At 48.7% G+C, this 16,543-nt stretch overlaps 1 protein-coding gene across 1 annotated transcript; it reads left to right on the top strand.

Annotated features, from left to right (window-relative positions):
* The first annotated feature begins 15,240 nt into the window (after positions 1-15,240).
* Positions 15,241-16,338, top strand: LOC128835353 (prolactin-releasing peptide receptor-like). The gene has a single exon (XM_054024762.1). The coding sequence runs from the start codon at positions 15,241-15,243 to the stop codon at positions 16,336-16,338; it is 1,098 nt and encodes a 365-aa protein (XP_053880737.1).
* The last annotated feature ends 205 nt before the right edge of the window (positions 16,339-16,543 follow it).

The following is a 16,543-nucleotide window of genomic DNA, read 5'->3' on the forward strand; positions in this document are numbered from 1 at the left end:
TCAACCCAGAATTCCAATGGGCTGCGGAGACTGCGGGAACTGTGGGATAGCTACCTATAGTGCAATGCTCCGGAAGTCGACGCTGGCCTCGGTACTGTGGACGCGGTCCACCGACTTCATGCACTTAGAGCATTTTATGTGGGGACACACACAATCGGCTGTATACAACCGATTTCTATAAAACCGGCTTCTATAAATTCGACCTAATTTCGTAGTGTAGACATACCCCTAGTTAAAGAAGTTCTGAGGGTGCTTAAATTGTGCTGGGATCTGAACCAGACCTACCTTTCCCCCGCACCAGTTGAGCAAAGTGGAGCTCACCTGGAGCGAAGGTTCAGCCCAGTGTGTGTAGATTCTTTTCACTGCAGGCTGGAAACTCCTCCTGCGTAGTTTTCTTTACGTCATAGCTTCCTTTTGGAACTGTCAGTGTTTGGGGAGTTCTCTATCGGATGCAACGCCACACACATCTCTACCTTGTGTGCTGCTACGGACGAAGACATTTACTTAGTTTGTTGTCACTCACATCACCCACTTCCTGAAAGAAGGTCAGGTCTTCAGTGTCCATCGGGAGAGCTGTGGCTGAATACACAAAGCGAGTCTCTACTTCAGAGTTCTGAGAAATGCCCTTGTGATGGCAAACTGTTCACAAGCTCTGTGCCTAATCGGGGAGAGAGGGTCAAAGCCCCGCAAAGAAGACTTGTCTTTTTCAAGGACAGTTTCTGGCTATCTGAAAACAAACAAGCCCACCTTCGAGACCTGAACATCAGGCGCCACCAGAGATCTGCTCTGTGGCAATTGGAACAACAGCTTCTCTGCCCTATGGACAGCGTGGGGTTTCCAGACAACACGCCGCCGTGTCTTCAGTGATCTCCAGGTCCTTGGGCTGGAAACCAGCGGTGGGTTAGTTTTGAAGTTTTCTCCAGCAACAAGGGCTAATGTGCGACCGTACACCACCACCCCCGACTCTTCCCCCCCAATTGCAGATATGTTTCTGGGGAGTCACTGAAAGCAGCAAGAGAAGTCTCCTGCTAAGAGAATACAAAGCGACATCTACAGGGACCGGCTCATTAGCTCTGCATGGGAGTGGAGAGCTGGGTGTCCGGGGGGCACCAGCAATAGCTGGGCTACTTTGGGCTCCCTGAACAGGTTCTGCTGCCAGGGGAGTTTCCCTCTGGCCACACCGACTCCTTCCTTCAGCATCAAGGGGGAAGGAAAACGTGTCTTTGCGGGGAGGGAGAGCAGAGAGCAGGTCCCCCGAGAAGGAGGCGGCGGCTGCTCCCTTGGTTAGAGACAGGGTGGAGCGCGAGAGCCATCGGCTTCAGCACCACGGGGAACGGCCAGCTCCCGGGACGGGGGAAGGGGGCGGTTGGGTCCCAGCGCCTCACCGAGACCCCAGCGAGATCTCGGCTTGAAGTTGAGAAGGACCAAGGCGTGGGGATGGGCAGCAACTCACAGCTCCCCAGTCCCTCTGCTGTGGCGGTGACAGTCTCCAGCTATTGAAACCCCTCTGTTAAACTGTCACCTCTTCCCACACAGCCCCAGCTGCCCTCTCTCCGGGCGGGGGGAGGGGGGACACTTTGCAGCACCCCGTGGGTTCCCAGCCCCTTTGGAATGGAGACGCTTTTCGGTCACGATTCATCCCCTAGCCTGTGTCTGCAAGACCCACCTCCCCGGGCGAAGTTTGTCGAAAGGCGGGGGCTGAAGCGAGTGGCCAGCTCTCTCTGCCTGGCTTTCGCAGCTCTCTGCCGTGCGACAGCAGCCCCTCCAGCCACGTTCTGCTGTGCAGACTTCTCCCCCGCTCCTCGCAGGTGGCCGCCAACACCAACGCAACCAGAGGACCTGGGACGAGCCAGTGGCTTGATTCAGTAAGTGTCAGAGTGCAGTGCATGTTATGGTGCATAGTTACTCTCCAGTTTGCTTTACATTACCCCAGGCTGTAACGGGTCCCCGCGCTCCCACGCGGAACCGCTGTTGACCCTTTCCCGCAGCTCTCCGGATTGCTGCTTCATTTTGCCTTCCAGATTGGCACGAGTCTCTCATAACTCCACCAACAGCGATCTCTCGCTTTCTGCCATCCATAGGTTCCCGTGGGCACCTGTTTGCAGAGCCCCTGGCTCACTTCCCCTTGGAAACCACTTAAAAGCAACAACATTCTGTAACGGGAGCCAGGTAGCGAAGCGGTGCTTGCTTTATTTCGCTCCAAGAGACAAGCTCAGGGGGGAGATGCGTGTGCCCCAGCCCTTAGGCAGCCCACCCGATCCCGCCGGGATGCCAGGCGAGGAGTGAGGAATACAGTATTTTCTACGAGAGCTCTGAAATAACCAAAGCTGGGGTTTGAAGGAGCAAACTCCCCTTTTAATTATTGCTAGCTGTAGATGGTTCCACTCCTCCCCAAAGAAATTTCTTCTTATAAAAGTGGACACCAGGCTTCAGGCTCGTCTGTCCCGTACACCAGTTTTCATACTGTGCTCTCTGTAATCCCGCAGCACCCACAGAGAGATTTTTCCCCTTTGAGGGCAAAACTGTTTTAAGCAATTTCCAGGGGAGTGAGTGACTTTTACAAATCCCCATACTGTAAACTCCCATTTACACTGTCTTTAATGCGGGACAGTCTGCTGTGTTAGGCCGAATTCATTAACTAGGCTTAAATAAGGTTCCCTGCTACACTTCGTTGGCTGGCTAAAATCAAAATTAGTTACGGAGAAGCCTAGACTTTAGGGCTTGTGTAGAAGCGATCTGCATCAAGCGTGGCTGCTGGTTGTCTCCCGCGAGCACTCTTGGGTCCTCTTTTTAAAAATATTTCCTCCCCAGGACTGGTTTTTGGTCTCTACCATTTGGTAGCCTTCAAAGCAATTGTTTAAGCAGGTGGAAAGGACACTAGTGGAAGAGAAAATTGCAGTTCCTAGCCCAGGCTGTTCTCTTACACCCAGATTGGATATTTAATTCTATTCTGCCTTGGCGCCCATGTGGAGTTGTGGCAGAGCGGAACAGTATGGTGTGAACTGACATAAATGAGTCATTAGACCTCAGGAAATGCCTGAGGTTCCCAGCTGGACCCTGAGAAATCCAGACTCCTCAATGGTCGCATCAAACTGATCTCCATCCTGTAGTAAAGGGGTTGAGTTGAATTAAATATTACAATCAACTTAGGCTGCAAACTCTTTGGGGTCAGGGACCATCTTTCTGTTCTGTTTGTACAGCACCTAGCACAAATGGGGTCCCAGTGCATGACTAGGGCTCCTAAGTGCTTTGGGAATATAAATAATATTAATGAACGTGGCAGGAGCCCAATCGATAAGGTGACTCAAGCCAGATTGGAATTATAGTACTTCCATACTGGCCTCCCTTTGTGAGATGTAGCCTAGCCACCAATGCACAGTGCTGTACCGAGAGAATCATCTAACCACAGTGAAATGACCCATCCACACACATACTGGGTGTTTCACGGAACCAGGCGCAACTACCTGTCTCTGCTCCCTTTAATTAATTATTTCATTATACCACATCCCTGGAGTTACTAGATTGATTTACAAAACCCTTCTAATAAGGAAGCCAGGAGAGGACTAAAGACAACAGCAACATCAGATACCAGAGCCTGATGAAATAAAGCACGGGATGTGGCCTCTCTTGGCTTATTGAGAGTTCAGTCAGAGCAATCCCTTTGTTCTTGGGCAACAGGAAAATAGGAACTTCAACAAAAACAAAACTCTGCTGCTGATAAACACTCTGCCAGGCAGAAGCCAACCTGGCAGCTCCTCCTCCCCATCCGCAGCTGTGTCTATAAGGCACTCTCTGGCCTCCTAGGGCTGATCAAAGAGGTGGAAATGCACACAAGCAAAGATGCACTCCTTCAGGCAGGAAGTGGCTGGGAAGCCCAAAGGTTGAATACTTTCTCTAAAATAAAAACCAAAAATACCTTCAGCCCTGCAGAGAGGAAGCAGAGCAGTGCATTGCAAGGAGAAGGACTGAGGTATTCAAAGGGTACATCTACACTACAGGGGGGAGTCGATTTAAGATACGCAAATTCAGCTACGTGAATAGCGTAGCTGAATTCGACGTATCGCAGCCGACTTACCCCGCTGTGAGGACGGCGGCAAAATCGACTTCTGCCGCTTTCTGTCGACGGCGCTTACTCCCACCTCCGCTGGTGGAGTAAGAGCGTCGATTCGGGGATCGATTGTCGCATCCCATTGGGACGCGATAAATCGATCCCCGAGAGGTCGATTTCTACCCACCGATTCAGGCGGGTAGTGTAGACCTAGCCATAGAGACAAAGCACTCGATTGTTCTCGGAGGAGAAAAGAATTGAGGGAAAATGTGATGATTTGGAGAGCAGGTCATGCTGGAGCAACATCTGTATCTATCGAATTCTGGGAAGTGAGGAGGAAAACAAAGTATGTTCAGCTTCATTCATTCTTGCTGAAAATATCCTAGGCCTACTGTCAATTTTGGACCAAACATAGGAAGGTCCTACCTAGACTTGGCTCAAAGTTTATTTATTTTTTTGAGTGTTAGGTAACACTTTTAAAAATAAGATGTTGTAGATACTACTTGTCAGCTACTGTAGGCAGGGTTTAACATCTTTATAGACATGTTAGCTGGTCATGATCAAACACCTTTTAAATTAGTGTAGACACACCCAAAGAGTGCAATGAGCACTCATTCAATAACCCTCTCTACCAAATCAAACTGCATATTTAACATTTCTCAAGCAAACCGTCCTTAGTATTTCTCTCAAGTATTTACATGTTGTTTAGGCCTTGGCTACACTTACCCGGTAGTTCGGCGGCGAGCGATCGAACTTCTGGGTTCGACTTATCGCGTCTAGTCTGGACGCGATAAGTCGAACCTGGAAGTGCTCGCTGTCGACTGCGGTACTCCAGCTCGGCGAGAGGAGTACCGCGGAGTCGACGGGGGAGCCTGCCTGCCGAGTGTGGACCAAGGTAAGTTCGAACTAAGGTACTTCGAACTTCAGCTACGTTATTCACGTAGCTGAAGTTGCGTACCTTAGTTCAAATTAGGGGGGTAGTGTAGACCTGGCCTTAGGCAGTTAAAATTTATGCTTAACAAATGTTGAGTAAACGCATTTTCCAGTTATTTTTATAATGCTTCAGAAAATCTCTCTTTAGTTGTAAGGGTGACAGCCCCCTCATTCTTGTCTTGAGGTTTGGGTGGCACTTGCTACACTTTCTATGTTTGGTGATAGAGGATTTTTATGACCAAGATAGTTTGTTGTGGGGTTATCATACAACCTCTGACCTCCCTTCCATTGTATTAATACTTCTAGACATCTCCCATGTGAAGCCAGACAGCTTGGAGGAAAGGTCTGGTGGCAAGAAAAACATTTATAGACCAAAATTACTCCACTGAGGTTCAAAAGCTCTAGACCCCCTTTGGCTTCATAAGGCTGCAGCTGTATGAGAGAGAGGCATTAAATGCCCTAACTATACCCAGCATTGCCATCCCATTTCCCACACTCTGGGGCAAAACTCTTGCCTGACCTACTATCTCACCAGCTTTAGCCACACCGGGCAGGTTGGGAGTCCCATTCTCTACCTGAGAGAGAAAACCTGATTGAAAAAGGAACAGACCAGGATGGCTGCATGGAGACTTGGTGCCATAGGAGGGACATTCATACATTATCTGCCTCAGAGAATGGCCTTAACATCATGCTCCACCTTGGCCTTATTCAGACCCCTAAGGTAACCAAAACAGGAAAGCAAACCACTAAGGGCCCATCTACCAACCAACCATTACCAAGTCAGGGGATCCATTACAACCCAGTTATCACAAGAGATTAGATTCAGAAAGGGTTTGATATCTGCTTTATTTCTCTCAGGGCTGCTCTGATTTGCTCTGCTTTTCATGGCCTCTAATAGCCTGTGGGGAGCAGAGAATGTTCTCTAGCCATGTCTCCTCTCCCCACCCCCGCTCCTCTTCCACATCCCTTATGCTGGCTAGGGAGGCCCTCTGCTTTCTGGTATTCTCATGGGACCATCTGCATTAACTTTCTGCTCCTGCAGTGCACAAGAGGCAGATTGCTACAAAGAATCAGGCCCTACATCTTTCCCCCCGTTTTGTACACAAATGTTTCTTCCAGATTAGACCACTCCCTCATCCCCGAAGCAGACCTACTAAACATTCAAGTATGTAAATTCTTCATTTCACAGACTGATAGATTCCAAGGCCAGAAGGGAGCATTGTGATCATCTAGTCCAACGTCCAGTAAAACACAGGCCACAGAACTTCCCTGCCCCCCAAAATTCCTAGAGCAAATCTTTTATAAAAACATCCCAACGTGATTTAAAAATTACCAGTGATGGAGAATCCGCCATGACCCTTGGCAATGTGTTCCAATGCTTAATTACTCTCACTGTAAAAGATTTGTACACCTTATTTCCAGTCAGAATTTGTCTAGCTTCAACTTCCAGCCACTGGATCATGTTATAGCTTTCTCTGCTAGACTGAGGACTCCATTATTAAAATATTTTCTCCCAATATATAGTGTGTGTATGAGCCACTGTCTGGACTCCTAGGGTTGATCAAAGAGGTGGAAACACACGCAAGCAAAGATGCACTCCTTCAGGCAGGAAGTGGCTGGGAAGCTCAAAGGCTGAATACTTGCTCTAAAATAAAAAACAAAAATCCCTCGGACTGTAATCAAGTCACCCTTTAACCTTCTCTCTGTGAAGCTAAATAGATTGAGTTCTTTGAGTCTATCACTATAAGGCATATTTTCTAGTCCTTTTCTTTCTCCTTTTTGTGGCTCTTCTCTGAACCCTCTCCAATTTATCAACAACCTTCTTGAATTGCAGCCACCAGAACTGGACACACTATTCCAGCAGTGGTCAGAACAGTGCCAAATACAGAGGTAAAATAATCTCTCTATTCCTTCTTGAGATTCCTTTGTTTATGCATAAATTAGCTCTTTTGGCTACAGCGTTACATTGGGAGCTCACATTCACATGATTATCCATGAGGACCCACAAATCTTTTTCAGAGTCACTACTTCCCCAGGTTGAATCTCCTACCCGGCAAATATGGCCTACGTTCTTTGTTCCTAGATGTAGACATTTACATTTTGTCTTCTTCATTATTTTCCCTCCATTCTCCCATCATTGCAAACAACCCTCCTAGATGATACGTCAAGTCATGGGACTTTACAATGAGCAATTAGGCAATAGGGATTTTGTGAGTGTTCTAACCACTGGATTAAGGTCATTGGAGGGCAGCACCACCTCTTCCTCCATCTGTGTTTTGTGTGAGGCCCAATCTGGTAGGCCTACTGTGAACATGTTTACCAGCCCAGGCCCTTGAGGAGAGATAGGTGGGGGTCCTCGTTTGAGGATCCCCCTGGGGCTTAGGCATGAGCTAGGCACCTGGGCATCAGAACGTAGGCAGCTACATACAAGGGTGCACAAACCCTTCACCAGCCTGACCCCTCCAACCCGAGACCCTACACCCATCCCTTTCCAGGAGCCTCAGCCCAGGGAGCCCCCCCTGCCATCCTCTGCCCTCCCCATCCTGATCCCTACTCCTACCCTTCCCAGCTTGCGAGCCTCGGGTCCATCCTGCTTTCCAGTGCTGAGAAGAGCAGGAGCACCAGGTGGGAGTTGCAGCACTGCTCAGGTTTGGCCTCACAGCCTCTTCATGATAGAGGGGCGGCAGGGCCAACACTGGATGAGTGGCATTGCAAGCTGGTGCACAAGGGTTTGCGTGTTGTAGCACTGCTCAGTTTTGGCTCTGCTGCATTGCTAAATGATGGGGGAATGACACAGGACCAAAACTGAGTAGTGCTATGACCTCCCCCTCTCCCCCCACATGTGCCAGATTGCAACACCACTCTTTCCATTTTGACCCCACCATCCCTCCGTCATGATGAAGAGGCTGCAGGGTCAAACCTGAGAGGTGTTGTGACTCCCATGTGCGACATGGTGACTGCAACCTCACATGTGCCAACACAGCAATTGCAAACATCATGTGCACCATGCATATGGCTGTGGTTGCACTGGCGGTGTGCACACTCTGTGGCAAAAACTTGGGCGCTTAGGGACGTTAGCACCCTTTAGGCCTAGGTGGCAGCTGAGTGGGGGTTTTGAGAATCTAAATTTTAGACTTTGGCACCTAAAGTGGCATTTACAAACCTAAATCTAGCCCATAGTGCCTATGTTACTTCTGAAAATGAGACTTAGGCTCCTAAGTCAGTTAGACCTCATAATGCTGAGTGGAGCAATGCCTAAATACTTTTAAAACTCTGGGCCTTCAACTATCTCATTGAGATGATAATAAAATCTTTCTTTCAATCTAATATCAGGTGAGATGTAACAACATTAATCCCATGGGAAATGTTAAACAATCTTCAGTGGCGGAATAATTGGTTTTATGTCGGAAAAGGAAAACAAACAAACAAAGTTAAATCCATCCAGCCTGAACACTTAAATATCATACAAAAAGAATCTCTCAGTACACAGTAGAAATAACTGAGTAACATATTGCATGAAAATTGGAATGATAGTACAGACATTCAAAATATAAAATCCCCAGCCTATGCCTTGTCTGTACTGTAGTGTAGTTGAACCGATCCCGACCCCTAAGCATAGGCAAGGACATGCCTGAAGCAGGGATAAACCCTAGTGCAAACCTCAGCTGGTGCAAACCTCAGTTTGCCTTTATCAACAATTAGGGGGTCTGAAGCAATGCAGCTACACTGGCTACTGGCAAGGCTATTCCCGAGTGTACACACAGATCTAGTGAAGCCATTGCAACCATCAGGTATAAAGATACCTATATTGGTGTAGTTTAAGTCCACAAATTTACTAAACCATTCTCCTCTTAGTTTTATTTATGGAGTGGAGGGGTCTTACTGAAATTAAAGCATGGGTTGTCTTCTTGCCCTAGTTGAGTGCCTGTTTTATTTAGATATAAGGGTGACCAGATCGCAAGAGCGAAATATCAGGACGCATTGGCCGAGTGGGGGAGGGCGGTGCGCAGGGGAGGGAGACAGACAGACAGACACAGGTGCACAGCCCCGACTGGAACCAGAGGCACACTGGTCCACCTGGCCCTGTGCTACCAGCGTGCTCCTTCCTTTTGAGGGTGGGCCCATGCTGCACCACACAGCTCCCCTGCCCAGCGCCCCCTGGATCCACTATGCCCAGAGCCCCCCTACAACACTTCCACCACAAATGCACAGTGCTGTGCACACACACCCTGCCCACAGCTCCACCACAGCTGCCCAGCACCCCACACAGAACACCCCACTCGCTAGTTTCCCAATACGTGCAGATTTCCCCTCCCTCTCTCCTTTCCTCCCTCCGAATGCCCTTCTCCACAGCCCCACCACCACAACTACACAGTGTCCCACACAGACCCGCACTGCCCAGTGCCCTGACACACACAGATCTCCCCCACTGCCCAGCACCCCCCAGCAGGCACCCACTGTCTACCACCCCAAAACATACAAACCTCCCCCACTGCTCAGCGCCCTCCACATCCTCACAGCCCAGCACCCCGCACACACCTCCCAGACACTCACTCCATCACACCCTTCCCCCTTCCCTGGCTGCACTCACCAGCCCTGCTGGGAGGTCTCTGGCTCCTAGGGTGAGAGTGGCGAGGGGAGTCTCCAGACTTTCCACATGCTGCGCCCGCCACAAGCGCGAGCTCCGTGGCTCCCATTGGCCGGGAAAAGCACCAATGGGAGCTGCCAGAGCCGCGGAGCAGGGCTTGCAGGCACCGACAGCACGCAGAGCCCCCCTGCCCTAAGAGCCAGAGGGACCTGCCAGGGGGCAAGGTAGGGAGTCCCAGCAGTGCTCACCTGGGGTGGCTCCCATTCCAGGAAGCATCCAGCAGGCTGGTCCCCCTGGCTCCTAGGGTTGTGGGTCGGGTTGGGTGGGGGGAGGCGGAGGGCTCTCTGCCCGCTCCCGGTGCCTGCAAGCCCCGCCCCTGCAGCACACGGTGCTCCTGCCGGCGGACGGGCATCAGGAGCTGCCCCAGGAAGCGGTGAGCAGCGGCGGCGTGGCTGCGGTGCCGCGGCTGCGGTCTGGACGGTCCCTGATAGCTTTGTACATTTGATAGCTTTCTTGTCCCTGAAACTTTGTACATTTGATGTCCCTAAGGTGCCAAATCCATATAACATAGAGAGGACAAAAAGCATCCATAACTGTCAAAGGTGAGAACATCCTATTTATTGTTACTTGCTAAAAGGCTGGATTGCAGTCTGAATCATTAAGGATGAAAGCACTGGAGAACCAGTAGTCCATGAGAAGAACCTGTAGAGAAGATAATCTACCAAGGGTAACGATACAGTGGTAATGTAACGATCAGGGCCAGCTCCAGCATTTCTGCCACCCCAAGCAAAAAAAAAAAAAAAAAGCTGCGATCGGCAGTGGCAGTTCAGCGGCAGGTCCTTCACTCCTAAAGGGAACGAGGGACCTGCTGCCCCCGAATTGCCGCAGGTGTCGCCCCTCTCCCTTGGCCGCCCCAAGCACCTGCTTGTTAAGCTGGTGCCTGGAGCCGGCCCTGGTAATGATATGTAAAGGGAAGACATGTTCTTATGGAAAAGTCCTCTTGAATTAATAATTGTATAGGTCTTTTGGGAACATTTGTGGACTTGAATATAGAATAATATCCCTGCAATAGAATTCTATGGGATGATTAAAAACAAACCTATTAAAAGGATACATTTTTCTATTAGCTTTTTGGAGTAATTTTTGTATAATTCTATCACATTTCTACAGAATCTTATCGATTTTATTCTTATTACATTGTATGAGACTTTTCCATGAGGGTATACATGATTGAATGAGCTATACAGGAGCACAAGCTTATTCGCTGTGTGAGATAAACATGACTAAATGAGATATCCATGGCAACACATAATAAAATGAGAAATACACGAATGACTGAGATATAAGTGGGATGGACACATACATGAATGTACCCATTCCTCCACTTCTGCTGATTTTATTTTATAGAGCATCAGTACAAAATAAGCACTAAAATAACCATACCACTAACGGCAACCAAAAGGGATCTTTTTTGGTGAAGAAAACTCTCTGTGAATTAAACATCATATTAGTTACATTCAAATCAATATGGTTTGTAACCCTGAGCTATATTTAAACTCTGATTTGTGTTTACACAGGTCAACATGGACCATGACAAAAGACCAATAGAATTTCCAGTTTTAGTGTGATATGTTCGAAATGTAAGTAAGTGAAAGAAAATCCCCTTCCTCCCTTATGTAAGTAATGAACTGATCACAGATCATTTTCTGAGCCAGTGCTGAGTTGATGCCAGTGCTCCTCTCATGACAAAAAGCTCTTAAGAGTGTGACATTGGAGCCTCCATCTCCTGGACTAGCATTGACTTAGGTATATTTCTAGAGAAAGTGTTTTTGAACACTGGAGGGACTGTGCGGAAAGTCACTAATACCTGCTTATACACACCCCAATCCTTCCAGAGCAATATTTACTGTATTTTCATTGGAGGAATGAGGTATATTTTCATCTCAATGTGCAGCAAGCTGTGTGTATGAGTCTCAGTGCAGAATATGCCCCCATAGGTCTGTAGAAATTCTCTTTCTCCTACTCTAAAAGTCTCAGGATTTGATTCTGATTTCACACCAGTTTAAACACTGATGTACTTCCATTAGCGTCAATGGAATTACTCCTGACTGACTCCAGTGTGAGATCAGAATGAGCTCCTCAAGCTTTACAAAAAGGCCAGTAATATTCCCATCTCTTAAGAGGATTTCTCTAAAGAGAAAATAGGTATTTATGATCAAAACCAAAAGTATACGTAAACTGTAAAATAAAAGGGTACTGAACTAATTGGTGTAACTGGTACATGGGAGAAGGGGACAGAGCTGTTCAAAGCCTGGAAAGGGAGGATGAAAAACTTGAACTTCACAAGGAAGACAAGGGGACGCCAATGTAGAGATTACTAGAGGGGAGTGAGATGGAGTCTGATTCTCCATTGCCCTTCACCTTGTACAAGAGTTCATGTTAGTGCACAGTGAGTGCAAAACATCACCACCAATGCAGAATGGTAACATTTCACGGGCACTTGGCACTGGTGTAGATTACTGCACAAGGTTCAGGGCCAGGGAGAATCAGGCCCTATGGTCTAAGTATTGGGAGAGGAAGATGATCTTAACAGAAGCAATTTGGGTGAACTGGGGATGGGGAGAGATGAGAAGCAAAGAGGCCAGAAAGGAGGAAGTTGTTGTAGTCAAAGGGAAAGATTCCCAAAGTTTAGACAAGGAGTTTAGTGGATGGGGTGGAAAGGAAAGGACACATTTTAGAGGTATTTTCAAGGAAGAAGCAGCATGATTTAGTGAGAATCTGGCTATGGATTGAGAAGAAGAGAGAGGAATTGCTGACAAGCTTACATGACTGCAAGATGAAGAGGACAGTGGAAAGGGATTGGGAGGAAGGATGAGAAGTTCTGTTTTTCACCATGTTGACTCTGAAATGGTGGTAGGTTAATAAAATGATGTCAGAGGTGCAACTGGAATGAAGAGACAGGACTGAGGGAGTCAGGCTGGATTAGAGCGGAAGGTATAGGGGAGTAGAACTGGGAGAGGAGACAATAAAATGCAACTCCAGAGCAGTGGTTCTCAACCTTTCCAGACTACTGTACCCCTTTCAGGAGGCTGTTATGTCTTGAGTACCCCCAAGTTTCACCCACGGGTGGTGGATATCATAGGCTTTGCCTTTCCAAACAGCCTAGTGTAGGCCCGCCCATGCTCCGCCCCCAGGCCAGACCCCCTCCTGCAGTTCCTAGTGCTCTGCCTTGTCTGGCCAAGGCTGGCTGCCCTGCCTCCCGCAGGGAGTCAGGGGCTGGTGCTGTGGTCACGCCACCTGGAGCACTGGGGCTGGCCACCCCGCCTGGCCTCCCGGAGCACCAGGACCGGGAGTGCTGCCGCCTGGCACATCGGGGCTGCCTGTGCCACCGCACCTTTGTAAAACTAGGCAAATATCTAGATGAGTTGATGTACCCGTGCTTGAGAACCACTACTCTAGAGATCTGATTCTCTGAATGACTGACAGACTGTCTGAGTGACAAAAGTATAACAAGCTGCTCTGAGTGAAACAGTAGTGACAAACTGGATTATGTTCAGAGATTTAGCATGAGCTGACCGGTCATATTTATCTGTTTTGACAATTGTTTCAAGTTCTTTGTCCTTTCCAAAGTTAATCTTTGTGTCTTTCCTCTTTGAACAATTTTTAAAATGACAGATACTGTCTTTAAAGCCAGCCAGTGTTACAGTTTATAGTACATTGCCTTGCCACATGGAAAACATGGGCTTGAGAGAAGAGCGAGATAGGAGTAATATTTTGGACTACTCTTTCTCACCCTCTAGTGGGCTCTGAGGGTGGTATGTTCATTGTCTCAGTCACATTGCTAAGTGCCACTTCCTGGCAGATCAGGTGCAGTTAACATTTGAAATACTTAGAGCCTGATTTTCATTTACACCACTGTGGCAGTACAACACCTAATTTAAGGTCCTTTGCACCACCAAGGATGAGGAAGGATGGTCATGTGGTTAAAACATTAGCCAAGGACACGGTAAATAGATCTGGTTCAGTTCTCTGCTTTGCTAGTCTTCTTGCATGACCTTGGGCAAGTCACTTAGCCCCTTTGTGCTTCAATTCCCCAACTGAACAATAGAGATAATAATAGTACCTCCCTACCTCACAAAAGTGTTGTGAGGATAAATACGTTAGAGCTAGTGAGGGACTGAGCTATTTCTATTTGGAACGAGGGCCCTGACAGTCAGGTTCTTGGGTTGTAGCTCTTTGGGGCAGGGACCATCCTGTTTGTTACATGTTTGTACAGTGTCTAGTGCAATGCACCTGGAGCCCCCGGGTGCTATGGCAATGCAGCAAACAATAATAAGTAGGGTGGACATACAGATCAAATGGAAACCCCCAGTACATCGAGAGATGAAAATCTTATGACAGCAGCTCAGACAGGCTCACTTCCATAGGTGGAAAGAGCCTCTTAGGCATATGCCCTAGTTGGGAGTGAGTAGAAGGGAACAGGCAAGATACACATTTGGAACCTGACTCTTTCTCCAGGTTCTAGCTGCTTGGCACTGCACCACCAGCATAAAGGAACCCTAAAGATGATGTAGCCAGCATTGGAAGGATCATCCCAGTGTGGGGGGATCCTCCTGTGCTGTGGTGACTCCCATCAGTGGCGTAGCCAGCTTCTAAGAGGAGGGGAAGCAAACATAGAAAAGGCGCCCCCCCTTGGCTCCTCCTCTGGCCACGCCCCCCGTGGTTCGCTCCTCCTCTGGCCACCCCTCTCCTCCCCCTCACGGCCCCTCCGGCCCTGCCGTGCTCCCCCCCCACAGCCCTCCCCTGCTCCTCTGGCCGTGGCTGGCGGCCGCCATGCTGTGCCCCCCCGCTCCTCCGGCCGCACGCACGCCGCCCACCCAGACCACATTTGTTCATCAGATGCCCACACAAACCTTATATGTTGCTCTCTCAGCCTACAACTGAGATACTGTGTATACCAGCCAAGCAATACACAATTCAGAGTAAGGATGTGATGACTGGAGCCATTTTATTTTTTTTTAGCTTTCGGTTTGGCCCATGATACAGGTAGGGGTCAGAGGTGAAACATGGAATGGATCCCCCCCCGCTCCTTGGGCCGTGCACCCGCCGCCTCCCCCCCCCCCCCCCCGGCTGCCGGCTGCGCTGTGCGTGGCCAGCCTGCGCCCCCCCCCCTTGCTCCTCTGGCCGCCTTTGGAAAGGCGCTGCTTTTGGCAAATTTGCTGAGGGGAAGCGGCTGCTTCCCCTGCACCCCACTAGCTACGCTACTGACTCCCATGCCACCCAAGCCCCTGAAGCCAGAGGAAAAGGTAGGTGGCTGTGGCTTCCCTGAACTTTGGTGAATCCTTGGTGCCATAACAGCCCCTTAGGGCCATTGGCAGCCAATATAGTCCACAGCAGCATTTGGGCTATTCTAACATATTCCAGGAGACCTTCCAGGTATGCAGCTAGGCCAAAATCAGGGAAATACAAAGGTAAGCCTTCTTTGGACCACAGCCTGTAGGTGCACATCCTGGGCTGCAGCTGAGCATCTGGGCCTTGAAGTCAGGTGACCTCCTGTGGCAGAAATTGATAAACAAACAAAACCACCCTTTTCTTTAGCACTAACAAGCTTTCCCTGTTTGAATTTGTTTAAGGCAAGGATAAGTAACAGTCATCAGATGTGAAACTCAACATGGCACAGGGCCAGCTACCAAACAACTCTTTGAAGAACAGTTCGATCCCTGTGTTCACTGGCCTTGACCTCCTCTTTGACCTGAAGCCCCTCTTCATTCCCCTCTATGCCACTCTGGTGGCTGTGGCTTGCACCGGAAACTTGCTCCTCATTCTCCTTATAGTTGTCACCAAAAAACTGCACAGCACCACTAACTTCCTTATTGGAAACCTGGCTGCAGCTGACCTGATCATGTGCATTTTCTGCGTCCCACTGACTGCATCCTATGCCTTTGAGATCCGGGGCTGGCTCTTTGGGGTGTTCATGTGTTACTTTGTCACCTTGATGCAGACTGCCACTGTATTTGTGTCTGTGCTGTCCCTCACAGCTATTGCAGTGGACAGATATATCGTTGTTGCTTACCCCATTCGCAAAAGGCTAAGCCGCAAGTCCTGTGTCTACATAGTGGCCTTCATTTGGTTACTCTCCATTGTGATTTCTGTGCCTACATCCATGCACACCCATTATCTGGATCTCAACAAGATTGGCCATGACATGTTCATCTGTGAAGAATTCTGGAAGCACCAAGAGAAAGAAAGGTTGCTGTACTCATGCTCAATGCTCCTTTTGTCCTACATGCTCCCACTTTCTGCAGTGTCTATCTCCTACTGTGCCATTTCTTATCGCCTCAGGAAGAGGAATGTCCCAGGGGCTGCCTACCACAACCAAGAGAAATGGACCAATAAAAAGCGAAAGACCTTCCGGGTTCTCATTATTTCAGTCATGTGCTTTGCTGTCTGCTGGCTACCTCTGCAGGTGGTGAACCTCATCAGAGATGTAGACGAGGAGTTCACCATCTTGGACAAGAGGTACGTGAATGTCATTCAAGTGTCATGTCACTTGATTGCCATGAGCTCTGCCTGTTATAACCCTTTCATCTACGCCTCGCTCCACGACAAATTCAGATTCCATGTTAGTAACTATTTTTGCCATCACAAGAAGAGGTCCAGCATCATGTCCCGCAAGGCCTCGCGACTCAATACCTGCTCCACGCTGGCAGACATTCCCATGGGCATCACTGATAAATTAACCCTGCAAGGCAGGTTTTCTTTTAACTAAAATACAGCAGGAGATCAAATCAGCAGAGGCAGTATGCACCTTAGTTCTGGGCTTGTTATATTGGACACCGAAGCCTGTGGTGCAAGTTATGTGACACTGGTAATTGATCATTTCAAGACAATGTATATATCTGAGAACTTGGCAGTAGTGCAAGGAAAACAAACAGATAGAGTTTGTGTCTGAAGGGATAGAAACAGCTCATCTG

Source organism: Malaclemys terrapin, chromosome 4 (assembly GCF_027887155.1).
Source record: "Malaclemys terrapin pileata isolate rMalTer1 chromosome 4, rMalTer1.hap1, whole genome shotgun sequence".
In the NCBI taxonomy this organism is placed as follows: Eukaryota; Metazoa; Chordata; order Testudines; family Emydidae; genus Malaclemys; species Malaclemys terrapin.

What these genes read in the sequence shown, in the direction of transcription:
- LOC128835353 (XM_054024762.1), top strand. Translation starts at nt 15,241, where the DNA reads ATGGCACAGGGCCAGCTACCAAACAACTCTTTGAAGAACAGTTCGATC.